Consider the following 15,556-nt stretch of genomic DNA (forward strand, 5'->3'; position numbering starts at 1 on the left):
ATCTCACTGCCCTATCAATGACATTTAACACCATCCTATTAAATAAAATGCACACACAGAAAACAGCATCATTAGAGGGTACCCATTCCCTAAGCTGCCCTGATTTAATCTCTAAAAAGCAATCATTTATTAGTCACTAGAAGTTTTATCACAAGCACATATTGTAATACAATTTAAGTGAAAGTTTACTGTGCAATTATCTTAACAAACAAGTCACAATTCCTTACTATCATTCCAACACTCATGCAAGGTAACACTTTTTCTGTAAATTTTTGTAAATTTTTGCCTTTAAGGACATACAAATGGCTTAAACAAGTTAGGGGGCAACACACATGAATTATTATGATCAGAACTGTTTTTCATTAAAAATGGTCAGATATGTGTGTAAAAAAGGTAAACTGTGAATTCACTAACAACTTCAAAAAATAATCAAAACACACACAGCATGTGTGCTAACATGCACTCTGCCTGTGACATTTTTTAATTCTTCATTAAAGTGTTATAGAGCTCTTTTTGAAGATTATTTTAGTATTATCTGTCTGGTTTTATAGTTAACAATCTGATTTTATAGGAATACTCTTACTACAGAAGAAGCACCCTGACAAACTGACTTCTTTTTCTGAGAGAGAATTTACTTACGCAACTCTTAGAGTCTCTAGTCGCCAAAGGGAACGAGCATGAATTGACACAGCACCACCTTCATAATGGACCGTTCTGAAAACCAAGCAAAGGCACAGACTAAATGCTCAGCTCTGTCAGAAGAATTCATCATATTTGTTTGCTCATTTAACTACATCTCTCATTTTAAGACTGACAAAACAATTATTACAACTGTCAGATTCAGTGGCTATCTTATTCAATATCAGCTCTTATAAATTAAACCTTCCGACCTAATTACTCAAACAAATACTATTTTAACTGTCTTTACCATCCTTTATTGTGATATTCGTAACAAGATTAATACAGTGTTTGCTAAGACATCTTCCTTAGTGTTTCAAGGGTAGAGAATACGGGGGTGAGGGGAAGACAAAAAAAAGCAATAACCTGATAATTATAGTATTTCTAGGTTCTAACAGAAAAACAAATATCAAATGATGACAAAGATTTGTGAGCACTGCATACATCCCACAAGAAATATAGTGTTTTCTCAGAGCTTATACTACTAAAATAACCATGGAACTTATTACATTGAATTATGAAGAGTCATTTATTTGTCACTGTATATTATTATCAGAGCATCTGAAATTTCACAACCCCAGTGATACAGTCTTCACATAGCTCAGATGTTAACAGCTTCCTGTTTCCAAATTTTAACATGTAATGACCCCTCTAGTTGCTGCATATCTGAGTGCTTCTAAAAAATACTCAATTGAGCCTGAAAAAAAGGTTGGGTTTTGTTCCTCCATTTTTTCTCAGTACAGATAAGTGACACATATGTTAGGTTCACAAGATGGTTTAGGTTTTATGGTCATCAAAAGCCCCAAGTTAGGTAACCTGGCTTCTCTTCAAAGCAAACACTGAGGAATGTGGTGAGTACAAAGCACTGCCACTCTAGATTTAGGCAGTCATTCTTCAGACTGCTTCCTGCCTGAACCTTTATTTCTGCCCTAAGACACTGCCAGAATTTTAAAACTTGGGCCTTTCCTTTGGGAAAATGAATAACGGAGTCACTTATGCAAAGGTATACTGTCACTATGCTTATCAGATCAAGTATGTCAGGGAACATTGCCAAGGAATGCCTTAGTTTTATGGATCCTGGAAGTGCTTACGGTTTGAGTAAATGTTGTGTTCTTCAGCCAAGATCAGGCACTGCCAAAAATAGCCAGAGGCATAACTTCAGGGAATATTAATACTGAAATTGTAGGCATTTCCCATTGTTTGTTAGAAGCAATTTTTTGAGGACCACAATTTTGGAATCAGGTGCCTAGTACTTACTAGGCTTTAGCTTCTGAAGTCCTCCTGTGGATGTAATAATACAGAGGGACTGAATGCTTAGCACAGAGAGAAATGCAGCATTGAAAGAGATGGTTCAAAACAAAAAGACATAGTGAGTTAGAATATATTTCTCAGTACTGTTAACGACACATGAAACTACAGATGTGCTAAAATTCATCTTGGAATATGCTAAAAAGTATTAAGGAACTCAACATTCCCAGACGTTGCACATAAAGGAAAATAAATTATAGAGGGGAAAAAATTAGTCAAAAATACAAAATAAATATTCCTCACTACAACTACAGAACCACTCACACTGAATATTCGTGACCACTGTATAAACAGAAACTCTTGTACATGCTCCATGTACCAAAAAGAAGTTACAGTGCATATATAAACATGTACAAAATCCTCCCCTTGACCTCACATCCAGTATTTCCTCCATGTATTATCTTAGTCATTTGTCGCAATGTTTGTGGTGCTAGGAGCAGTTGACAGGTATTAGCAAGTCTCTCATATCTCTCTCACAGAAGGAAATTAAATTCAAAGTCAATCTTACTTTTTATTGAAATTGACCTTCGTTAGTATAGCAAAATGCAAATGTTAAACAATCCTGCATTCAGCTGCTTCTCTGTTCAGACACTCTCTCTTCTCTTCAGGTATTTGTTCAAATTTTTGTTCTGCAACCAACAGACTGGGTTTATGTCGTAACACCTAAACAATTACAGATCAGACATCACCCTGGTTGCTTTGTTTGGGTTGGGTTGTTTGTTTGGGGGGTTTGTAGGGGGTTGTTGATTTATTTTTTTTCAAGTTAAAACATTCTTATTACATTCTGACTTACTTCAACATGAACCTCATGGACAAAAATGTATTTGTAATTCTTGCACTCGCATAATACAAAATTTAACAATTTTATTCAGTGGTTTTCAAGTCATTAAATATATGAGAAATTAGGTCAAAGCAAAGGCTTAAATTAATCAGAATATTTTATTTTTAAGTTGGCACTTTGTTACTTTTCAGGCACTAAGTTCTTTCTCTCAGTGGAAACCTGGAAGCTGTCACCAGTTTCTCAGTCTGAGCACTCTTTTGAAGCTAGCTTTGGATTACACATAGCAGTTGCGTCAGTGTAATATTAAACATCTAAAAAACCTCCCATTGTGAACTTCAAAGAACAGCTTCTCATGGATGAAGTAGTTTTCTGTTATGTGACTGTCCATCCATTATTTCCTTTCTCTGTTCTTTCAAAGGGGAGTTATCAGTCTTGGAATGGTCATGTAAGATGATAAAATGGCAAAGAGATAGAAAGAAAGAAATCCTAAATAAAAACATGCAATTTATTTACGAAAGGAAATAAAAAAGGATCCTGGGATTGTCTCTTATTTCATTTCATATATGAATGAATGGGTACAGTAGCAACAGAGGGAGTGAAGACAGAAAGGCAGTGATAGCACTTTAGGGACAAAAGTCAGAAAGTCAGCAGTAAAGCTTCGTCAAAATAATAAGTGACTGCAATCTGGAGGGGGATTGAGAAAGAGTTGGGGACTGGAGGGCTAGGGATCAAGGATCCCTACAGGGAAGCAAAAGGAGAAGCTCAGAGACTGGGGTCAAGGATGGAGCAGCAAGACTTTGTGTAGGCAGGAAAGAAGATATATGCTACAAAAAACAAGTTGGCACAAAGCACAAGAATAGGGTGTAAGCTCTTGTGTCTTTTCTTTAGCTAGATATTGTGTTCTCTACAGAAAAGATCATAAATAAAAGGTAGCTTTGTATAAAAGATATCTCTTCTACATTGAAGGGCAAGTCACTTTGCCTTTACCATAACAGCATGCATACTAACCATGGCCCCAGAGCAGCTGAATGAATTCATAACCTAGACCATCTCATGTTTTCATTCTGTCTAAGAAATCTAAAGTTCATTTTTAACTCCTTTCAGTAAAATAAATGTAGTAAACTGCTCTGAGATTGCTCAAACCAACTTCCTTATTATTTGCTCTATATAAAAACATTATTTCATAGGATGCACCTAATTTATTTTTATATACTCTTGACAGCAGTTCAGTGCTGAAAAGGAAATATGACTCATAACATCTTAGCTCTTCCTGAAACTGACAGTGGCAAGCCATATCAGATACTGGTATTATTAGGTGAAATGAAATATTGCTTTTAATGATGTGTTAATAACCCCAAAAAATTCTTTGACTATCAAAGAGTCACTACAGGTTTACATTGATAGGAGAGAAAAAAAAATTTCAAGTTGCAAGGTGCACGAAGATGTACATTACTTGCCAAACAGTTGAGAAAACCTGTGCATTATGAAACCTTATTATAAGTAATGTAAATGCATGAGTAAAGTACAAATAACAGCAGAAAAAGAGAGGACAAGAACCACAGTGAGTATTAGTCTTCCCAGAGAAAGCTCAGGATACGTTATACCTTCTGAGCCATACCCATAACACTAACTATTGACTTTTTTTCCCTATTCTTTCCAAAGCACTTTATTTGCAAATTCTACATTTATGGAATAACGATATTAACCACTTTTATGTCAAATGAAAATATCTATAAGGAATTCAGAACCTTTGAGAATTTTCATTTCATCTTTACTATAAACCTTAACCTAGTTAAGCAGTTGGTGTAATGAAGTCATTTTTTTTGTCTGACCTATAAACTGTAAGTTAAATTCAAGACATCACTCTTTTCCTGACTATGTCGTTAATCTGTTTAATTGTCCTTAACAGAAACAGCCACTGGATCTGGAACTCGTCACCTCGTGTGTCTCGCAGCGCTCGGGCTGTAATTACAGCACCACGGACAGCGCCACCGCTCCCCAGCGCATCCCCTCTCCTCCTCCGGCTTTCTGCGATGGGATGGAAAGGCAAAGGGACGGTAAACATCAAAACCAGCCTGGTATCTGAGTCTCTCATCTCCAATTACAACAACGAATTACTTACATAGGTTTAAAATAGACTACCATATATCAGAACCCCTGGAGAATCATTATTGAATTCCTATTGTTATTAAAGTATTGTTGAGCTGAGAGAGGGCAATCATTTCAATGAAATTCACTAGCTATAAACAGGCATTAAATGAGATTAAAATAAATTACATTAAATTACAGTGTTTCGATACTGTGAAGTAATCTTGGTTCAAGGACCTGTAAATTTATAGCGAGGAAATAATGGAGTAAAACTCAGCAACATGGAATGAATCACGACACCAAAAATATGGCATAAATAACATAATATTGTACCTGGAATATACAAAAATTAATAAATTCGAATAAGACATCAAAGTTCAATTTAAAGAAATTGTTCCACTCCCTTCAATGACAGGAAAGGCTGTTCTGTTTTCAATCTGAAAAATCAATCACTAAAGAGGTCTACAGATTTTTTTTCAAATTAATTTATAAAAGCACGAACACTACTATTCAAGGGTCATGGGTCAGGTGGGGAAGAGGTTATTGATTTATGCTGGGTGAAAACTTTCCAAGTTCACATTTCCCATCCTTGACATGCACATGCCATCACATTGATTTTGACTTTCACCACTTTACAACCTTGTCTACCCATTTCTGAGACCAACACAAAATGTTCAATATAATTTACAAAAGCCTTAACATAGCCATCTCAAAGGCAGGAACGATAAAACTGCTTCGGGAATTAGGCTGCACATATACACTCCCTCATGAAGGCCTATTCCGACTGGATGGTTTGAGAAATTGGATTCTGTTCCACCTCAAGTGATACTTTGCAAAAGCCAGGAGCACTTTTCTCTCTCACACAGGTAATTTCTTTCTGTAGTGATATATTTCTGAAGAGTCTGAACTGCACTGCTGTCATCACTTTAAAACACATATTGCAAATCAAAATGTTAATTAGTTGCAATGGGAACATTCAAGGCCCCCTTCTACACTGAGAACTATGAATGTTCATAGCCCTGGTGATGTGTGGATTTTAAGTTCTAAAAGAATATGAATGATAGTGGTAAAATACAGGGCAAGCATCACAACTCAACCAAAAAAAAGCCCAAACAGTTTTGATTACACACTTCCACTGCTATCTGCCAGCAGTTTTGGGGGACTTCTAAGTTTAAAAAAAGCAACCAAAAACAAAACAAAACCACCAAACCCCTGAGTATTCCAAAACTCTACAGTAATGCAAAGTACCGTATTAATAACTACCTGACACTTTTACAGGAAAATAAAAACGAAACACATAATACAACAATGTTAAAAGTGTAAAATAATTCCTCTTAAATGACCAATTAAAAAAAGGGGGGCTGTTGACTGATTCAGTTGTGATGTAGAAAAACATCAAACTTGTTTATTACAATACTTTAAAAGCCTCTGCTGCACAATCTGAATTTATTATGAACATTTCTTGCAATTTATTTTAATTAAAAGAGTGAAACAATGGTAAACAATTTCAGAGAAGCACTTCAATGTATATCTGCTCTAAATACCAACTTCCACCATATTTAGAATAAATTTATTTCATTCCTTTGATATTATAAATTCGCAAGTGAAGACTCAATACTATAATTACCAAATAAGGGTTTAAAAAAATTAAAAATTATTAGCAAATTTCTCATGTATGGAAACAGGAGGAAAAGTGTGGGAAAGGAGACAATGCAATCCTTTATTTCAAGAAAAAAAAATAAATCAAGGAAACCCATGTAGGTTTGCCTCATTCCCATACACACAACTGACAGCTCGTATGATAAGAGCCAGGCCATGTGGGCAGACAGTGGAGGAAGAGAGTGAAGACAAATACAGACTCCCAGCTACTGTGGTGCTGCAGAAGTTTCCCTTGGCTTTGAAAAAAAATAGAATCAATGTAACCACCAGAAGAACACCAAGACGATTATACTATGCCTTCTCTTGTATATCTATACCTATACTGATTTTTTAATCTACCTGGAAATTATTCTGAAATTTGAATTGAAGACCTACACAAACAACATTGCAAATTTAGGTCTAGTTTGCTATAGATAACTAAGGCATTTTAAATAACAAAAACACAGTTTAAAGACTCAATGCACAAGGCTTTAAACACTGTCCTTAAACCAGCAACATGCCTAACTAGAATGTGCAGTAAATTACATTTAATTCAGTGAAATTGCACATACTTAACCTTTTGCCTGTTCTTTTTTTTGTTCTTTATCTGAATCAGAGTGAGTAATAACTACCAGGGTCATGCCCTCTCTGAATGTGGTGTTTTAAAAACAATACCACTGATTTTTCTAGTGCAATATCAAGTAAACCAACATATTACCACAAACATCTCTATTTGCACTGCTTCCAACTGGAATGCTTTTTAATTACAAAGTAAACCAAGTCCAGCAACATCAGGAAGAATCTACTTGAAACTGCTTCCCATGGAAAAGTACATTTCTGAGCTGATAGGAGCCTCCCAGCCTAGAGAATTCTGTGCCGTGAATAAGCCAGTAAAATTATCAAAACTTTTTTAACTGTTTCTGACTACAGATAGATCTTTTTGGGAAAAAAAAATAGTTCAGGCAATAAAATAATAATTTACTATTTTTCTTGAGTTACTGCCACAAGAATCTGTTTGAATAATTTTTCTGAGTCTCCCACTACACGAATACTCAGAGTAGTCTTAAACTATTTATAGTTCAGAGATGCAATCTTTGAATAATGTCTCACTGGCGTCACATCAAGAGCCAGATATCACTACATAAAAGGCAGCATTACCAGAGACAACTCAAGATTTCTCAGAAATTTTGACCAAGTTCAGCTGGATAGCAGCAGCAGACCAGTTCTCCCAGGTACCACCTCCACTGGGAATTTAAATGCACCAAGACACCACAGCCTTGGTAGTAGGTAGCCCAAACACGTTATACTTATCCCTATGGCACGCCTGCATCTGCTGCTGCTAGAGCAGAAGGTACCTAACTGCCGAGACACCGCCATACCACTGCCTGTGGGAGGAAGGAGGCAAGAGAGGAGCCGCTGCTCTAGCAGCTTTCAGCCTCATGACAGCTCCCTCTCCTTGCAGAATCCAGGGACCATGGCCAGAAGACAGTACAGAGTGGGCTGTGCATGCAAGGACCAGAGCTATGGCTATCCATTACTGGCCAAAGGAGCTTTTTGGATCTCAGTTCTTGGAGAAGGGAAGAAAACCATCCTACCCAGTCAATCACCTTGTGACCCTGGCAAAGCAGGCATTTGCCCACGTGGGCCCTGAGCATTGCTCTTTTTCCACTGCTCATTGTGCAATTACATCTCACCACTAAATACCAAAGTCCCTCTTCCAATAATACAGTTATTCCACCCTACCTTCTAGTGATCACAGTAACACAATTTAAGGACCACATGGAGGGACACACAAGCTCAACAATTAAGCCAGGGAACACAGTATACATTCAGAAAAAACTGTGAGACACAGAGAATTTTATAAGCTTTTAATATGACTATTTCTGCCACTGTCCTAGGCCTCTTCTAGTGCAGACTTGGATGATCTCACCTCAGAGGAAGCTTCGCTAGGTACTGTAATCATGGACACAGCACCTGCGCTGACTCTGTGTTATATGTCTCCACTGTGCTAAATGCTGTTCCACAAGAGTATAACCAGTTTGAGAATGTGTGTTTTATTTTGGTCTTCTGGTAATCTTTGAAACACTTTTATACTCAAATTTATGTAACTGGATCAATGCTCTAAGAATAGAGAAAAACAGCAGTTATTTTTAGAAACTGCCTAAGAGGATCCTTCACATCAAAACACTTTATTCATTCCCAGGATTAGATGCCAGGTGACATTATAGAATAAAGCTGCTATTTTAGGACTGTCTGATCTTTCATTTATTTGGAAAGGCATAAAGAGGAGGCCTTTGCAGAAAAATTAAAATGAGACAGAGGAATTAGTGAGTCACAACAGAGATGGAACTTCTCAGTGTCCCTTTACGGTGCCATTCTGCAAAGTAGAGCTGCTCTTCAGGCATATACTGGAACAAAACAAACCAAGTACAACCACAATAATCCATCACCAGTTTATTTCAAAAGGCAATGAAAGGATAATATGGAATTACTATATTCCAAATATATCACACTTTACCATACCTTGTGTGCAAAAGTTACAGAACTTAAATTACAATGAAAGATAAAATGATTTATTTTACAGTTTCCTACCTGACAAAATTACCCATATCTTTTTAACATAATTCTACCAGCAGGTAAATACCACCCATTAAAACAAGGTATGCATGCATGCTGAAAACTGAAAGGAGCAACAAACCAACCTTCCAGATATGATTTTGAATTGACAGGAGTCCTAATTAGAGATAGAAATATAGAGGGCTTAAGCAATAACTAAATTTATCATTAATTTAAAAGAAGAAAGTGTGGGGCACAGAATGATTATACTTAACTCCATAATATTAAAAATAATCATAAATTATGTTCTACATTTATAAGTAAAAATATTTAACAGTTTTTCAAAAAAGCAATAGAAGAACTACAGAAAAGGAGAATATGAAAAAAAAATTAAACTTATTTTTATTCTGTTTGTTTATTAAACCAAGTTCCTGAACAACACAAAAATTTCAGATCAAATCTGGGTTTTCTACGAAGCACTGAGAAGCAGTGTTTCTCAATATTGCTCTTAGGAAATATAAAGACATGGGCACTATTTGTTGTCTACCAGCTTTGCTTCTTTTGGGATATAGACATATAGGGGAGAAGGTAGACATGGCAGAAAGAAGAATAATGATCTGGTTTGTTTAAGACACGAGTCTACAGCTTATGAAATGAACCCTGTTCTTACATGGTTATAGGACAAAGACGCATCATGTGAAAGCGCAAGCAGATCAAAGGAATTTTTTCTTAACTTGCAACTTTGCACTCCTTTATTGTAGTTTATGTATAATGTTACTCCTGTTGAAAAGAGACAGATTTTTAGTGTGTTCTTAAGTGTTAAATTTCATTACTGAAGTGCTTGATCATCCTGTAAGCCTGCAATTACACTGCAACTACAATTTTTAAAAGGAAATTTGCAGGATTTAAACTGAAATAAGAGCTAACACTATAGGATTCTATTTATTCATCATTTTATCTTTTCATCACTTTCAGGATGAGGACAATAATAGCAGCAATAAACTCCAAGCTGTAATGCATCTATTACACAGTAACTAAAATTAAAACATGAACTGATCACATTTTAAGTCTCAGCATTTTGAAATGTCTTCTGTGTTCAGAAAATACTCCCTTATCTAAAGGTGAGAAATAGCCAGGAAGGGTTGGTTAGCAGCTATGTAAAAAAATGCCAAACCTGAAGTGAAACAGCTAAAAATTTCTCATTAATATTTAAAAATTCATAGAAGACTTTTGCTATATTTTATGAGAGCTTCTAGTATCTTGTTCTTATCTTTACAAATAAGAACAAAATAGAACTAAAAAAAAAACATTTCTATTTGCAAATGAAGGACACTCATTTGGAAATGAATGAACAGCACTTTATCATGGAACTGAAGTTACCCAATATGCTGCACTAAACAAACTATTCCAAAATCAACATTATCATTTACCAATCTTCAGGCTGAAGGTAGGAATAAATTGTATGACACTGCCCTACTGAAAAGAAGCTTAGGGTGTATATTATTAGAGCAAATAAACAGAACTTTGATTCACCCATGTAATCACTCCACTGAGACATGCCACTTCCAGTTCCAAACTTCTCACCATTTGGATTTATTAGTTAACCAAGAAAGACACACATACCAAGCTGTCATCACTTCCCTACTTCCATTCTAGAATTCCTTTAGTCATGAAAATAACCATAAATTAAGTTCTAGACTACTATGACAGGTACACCTGGGAGCACTACCCAGATCAGTAGCCTTGGAAGACTGGCCAGTGATCTTAACACACCCTGTCCTGAAGAATTTTGCATGATTACAGAAAAAAAACAGCAGTAAAGAATCTAATACATTTTATTCACAGTGTTTTTTATGTCAGTAAAGATGACAATAAGTTATCAAAAATCACTATTGCTTTTACACCTGACAACAAGACTGAAAAGAAAATGTAAGAGGTTCATGTCCAAAGTTCATCTCAACAATATTCCTTCTTATGACTAATGCAACTCATCACAATATCCTTCAAAAATCTGTACTATCAGTGACACTTAATAATGAATCAGCAACATTTATTATTATTATTCTATTATGAGCTCAAAACTTACCTTCTTTGTTCTTCTCCGTGTTCACCCGAAGGGACTGTCAAACATTCATCCATGTGACCATGCAGTAACCTCAGAACATCCCCTCCTATCAGATATCCTTGAACAAAGGGAGAAAATCAAGTGCATTTGTCTGAATGCGGCAACATGTAAAACTACAACTCACACTGGAATAAACACTGTCAGCTTTAATTCTTTTTTTTTCTGTTAGTAAGTTACATTAATTTAAGAAGATTTTCAGAAGAAGGGTAAGATATCTTGTACCCTAGGGAGCCAGATGAACATTGCCAAGTGAGAAAAGCTCAAAGTCAGCAAGTAGGAAAGGCTGGATCAGGAGAGAGACACAGACAAGCAATTGAAGAATATTAAGACTCAGTAGGTTTTAAGTGCAATTCAATGGTATTTTTTCAGTCTGACAAGCTAAACAAGTGCTTATGTTTGTTTCCTAAACTCATCTTCTCTTCTTGCTAAAACCGGTTAATATTAAATTCAGCATTTGAACAGGATGTGGGAACATAATTCCTTGGGCTTAGTATTACAACAAAAATATTTTTAAAAAATATTATTAGAATAAAATGTTGACGCTTATCTATATTAACAAGTAATGCTGTGTAATAAGACAGATTTGTACAGGGACGTGGTGTTGAAGATCCAACAGTCACATTGTACACATTTCACAAGTTTATTTTGAAGCTACAGGAAATCTTTTTCTTGATTATATATCAGGGAATATTTCAGGATATATTTGTTTAAACCTTTGAAATCAATATAAATTAGTATGTGGCAAATCTTAGCACTGAAGTTTTAAACTCTTGACTTTGACACAGAAGGGTATGTCTTGGCAACCGTAGAGTTACGTGCATTAATGGACCTGTGTCAGTATCATTCTGGAGATGATCTACTCTGAGCAGCTGTTTTGGGTTTTTTGTTTTATTTTGTTTTTAAAGTGCACCCCAATCACTTCATGGTACAGAACTAGCACAATTACTTGATCTGACCCTAAAGCTCTGTTTTGACCTAAACAATGAACTGACTTCTGCATAAGCCAGTTTTACAGAAATGCATGTAGAAAGAAATAATTTTCTTTTAACTAATTACCTCCAATATCCTAGTTCACTTTACAGAATATTTATTATTTTCACTTCAAAGTAACTTCATTTAACTGAAGTGTTTCACTTATTAATCTATCTTTAATGGGAAGTTTTGATTAAAAGATGGTATCATAGCGGAGTTATTCCTATACACTAACACTATGTTTATGAAGATGACAGCGAATACTAACGAACTTAGCTTTTTTTTTTCCTCTTCCCTCTTCTTAAGGTAATTTTCTCCAGTTTGTCTACAGTCTTACTGAGGCATATAGGATAAGGTCTTACACACTAAGTGTCAGATTTGCTCTCCCTTCACAACAAGACAACTTTGATTACAGGAGTATTTGCTGATTTTGCTAGAATAAGGCCTTTGCTCTAATTCTTTCTGACAGGATCCAGCTGATCTCTTCTAGAAAAGATACTGCTTAAAGATAACTAATGTCTATACCCGAGAAAAGTGAAAATGGAAAGGCATAGCAAGAAAGAACAAGCAAATAAGCAGAGAAATGAACAGCTGCTGAAATCATATTACATCATTTTCACATGATTTCCTGTGGGTAAAAGTCCACAACATGACACTATCCTCTATCATTGTGAGCTTCTGCTTCCCAAACAGCCAGGCAGGTCTCATTAGTGAGACTCACCAACTAGAGAGACGGGGCACAGCACAAATCTGGGACTCAGATAATAAACTTTATTGGGATTATTAACAAGAGTGCCACACCAGAGCTGCCAGCAGTGGAACAACAAGGAGAAATGAGTTTATAGGAAGAGGCAACAGGTTGGAAAGGAGGAGGTTTTCTCCTCTCATCAGCAGAAAGGTTTTCTCTATAAAGTTTAGGACATTGTTAATAACAGATGGAATAGAAGCCATGTCAGACAATCTGAATGTGCAGAATCGCCTAAAAACAGAGTGAGTATGTAGAAGGGAGGTGTTGGAAATGCCATCCCTGAAATCTTGAAGGAGCAAGAAGCAGTACATTACTGCTTTTTCAGAAAATAGTACCCAAAAATCCCAGGGAGTAAGAAAGGACCTGCAGCTTTAACCTTCTTACGGTTTTGATAAAAAATCTACTCAAAACAGTGATACTATAGGAAAGAATAAGTCATTTGTCTTTACATCTTGACAAAACTTTCTGAAAAGACAACTTCTCTTCTCTGTGGAAACAACATGGCATAAATTCAGGGATCCTTGTCCTTTCATGTCACAAGTTACATTAAAAAAAAAAAACCTTCCTAATTCCTAAATAAAATAAACAAAATTTGAAAGTGGTTCTAGCCTGTCTCTTTCTGTCTTTCCCATCTTTCTGTTTTTCTTCCCAACCATATGCTCCCAACAAAACCATTTTCACTCTTAACTCCTTGGATTTCACATCCTGCTTCCAGTCTTCTTGCAAAACATTTTTTACTCAGTCTCAGGAACATGTAACCACACCTGCACACATCAGAATAATCTGAGATAATTTAAACCAGGACCAAAAGCCATTTAAAAAATCATTATTATCATTATCATACCTTTAGCAACATGAGATATGAATAAGCCACTCAGCATTCATTTAAAAAAAAGTAGAAAACCATCAGTGTCCCTTTCAGTATCATCTTCCCTCTCTCTTTTCAGAACATTTATATATTTATTTACTGGATTGAATGCTTACATAAGAGAAAGCCACTTCCATACTTCAGCAACAGTTGGCAGAACAATTTTATTTTCCAGATATTTCATTTATAATCAATCTTTCAATAATTAAAGTTGAGTCAATCTTACCTTGGGCAGCTTCACTTCCTGAACTGATTGGTGCTACACTCCAGAGCGTCTGCTGGAAGGCTGCATCAACATGTAAACTACCATTGCCATACGAGAGGTGCTAAAACCAGGAAAGAGAGAGGCTTTTATTTGGGATTAATTAAAGATCTCATTACAGTACGCAATAATAATATCAAACATTCTATTGGTTCTTTCATACATAAATTTTTCATATCAGCTGTATGAGTAAACACAAAATCAGACGTGGTTACTCTTCAAGGAACGTTAGAAATATAGCTAGAATAACAACAGTATATTTTCCTCAGAGACATACCTAAATGGCACAGAATGGTCAGCTGTTTGGGGTCTTGGACCATAACAAACACTCTGAAGAACTGATTGTTAAATGCTGCAGGGGTCTTACACTGGTGTTCTTCCTTCCATACGCAATGAGATTTTCCACAAAGTTTGAATACTGGGATCGGACATTAATCTGTATTTCAGGTGTAAGTTACCACTTCATTATTTCTTGTGGGCCACTGGCTTTCTAAAACTGTCATTAGATCAAAGAGATCAAGTAATCAACTTGGTAAGGTATGTAAGGGAGTTCCCAAAATACATTCTTGCACAAAGGTTTTTGTGATACAAGCAAATCTGAAACTATTTTCCCCTGAAAGGCTCACTTCCTGCCGTATTTCATTAACACGGGTTAACATTACAGTCTACAGGCAGCTTCTCAAGGATAAACTCCAAGACTCAAATCTCCCAGAATACTACAGGTTTCCCACCTGAACTTACAGTCATGTTATAAACTCTGTACTGCTCTGCAGAGAAGTAACGCAATCACATCTCTGTTTCTCATTCTTCAAGAAGAACACAGTGTATTCAAGCTCACTGAAGAGCTTGGGAATCAGATGATGGTAATTTCCACAAGAACCCTTGAGCAGTGATTGCAGGAACATAGCGGCATTAACAATAGCTCTAAATAACTAGATGATGTATTTTAAATTTCATAGTCAGTCTGCATCAAAGTTTCTGTTCTCCAAAGTGTGCGTATGTGCAAAGAGAAAAACATAAAGAAAGCAAAACTTTTGCTTCAGGTTCCTCTTGGCTAAGGTGTGTCAGTACTGACATCTCATCTAGCAGTATCCATTTCTACCTGCACTTTACATTGATGTCTCTGCCTTCAATCTCAGGCCATTCCAAATAGAGAGAATAGCAAACAAAAAATGATAAAGTTTATTTTCTGGTACATTTTGAGAACTATGTACAAGGCAGAGCACTTCCCAGAATGCACACAACAGCAGCATCAACCACACTGCTTCCAAGTTAGTACCAGCTGGTGCAGAGTTGGAGGCTACAAACATGACCCAATTCAATCTATTTCTCTTCTTACACCGAGACTCTGTCAGCCCCTGCCATTTCCTCTTTCTCTCTAACTGTCTTAAAATTACTACAATGATCAGAACAGAGAAGTAGTTTCCAACCATTAAGGCACCTGTCCTCAATGACACAAGAACCTCTGAGATGTTCCAAGTCTTAAACAGACACCATTCCTATGACAGGTACACAAGTGAGAACGCATGCAT

The 15,556-nt window shown here is 36.1% G+C and overlaps 1 protein-coding gene across 1 annotated transcript in view; it reads right to left on the reverse strand.

The window, feature by feature from the left end:
- Positions 1-14,110, reverse strand: part of LOC104470403 (ryanodine receptor 2-like) — a gene marked incomplete at both ends in the record, with an annotated part of 38,454 nt that extends 24,344 nt beyond the window's left edge. The window contains 3 exon segments of the mRNA XM_010085308.1: positions 640-714; positions 11,136-11,232; positions 13,989-14,110. Coding sequence (XP_010083610.1) covers positions 640-714; positions 11,136-11,232; positions 13,989-14,110 — 294 coding nt within the window.
- Positions 14,111-15,556: the final 1,446 nt, after the last annotated feature.

Source organism: Pterocles gutturalis, unplaced genomic scaffold (assembly GCF_000699245.1).
Source record: "Pterocles gutturalis isolate BGI_N339 unplaced genomic scaffold, ASM69924v1 scaffold50555, whole genome shotgun sequence".
Lineage (NCBI taxonomy): Eukaryota > Metazoa > Chordata > Aves > Pterocliformes > Pteroclidae > Pterocles > Pterocles gutturalis.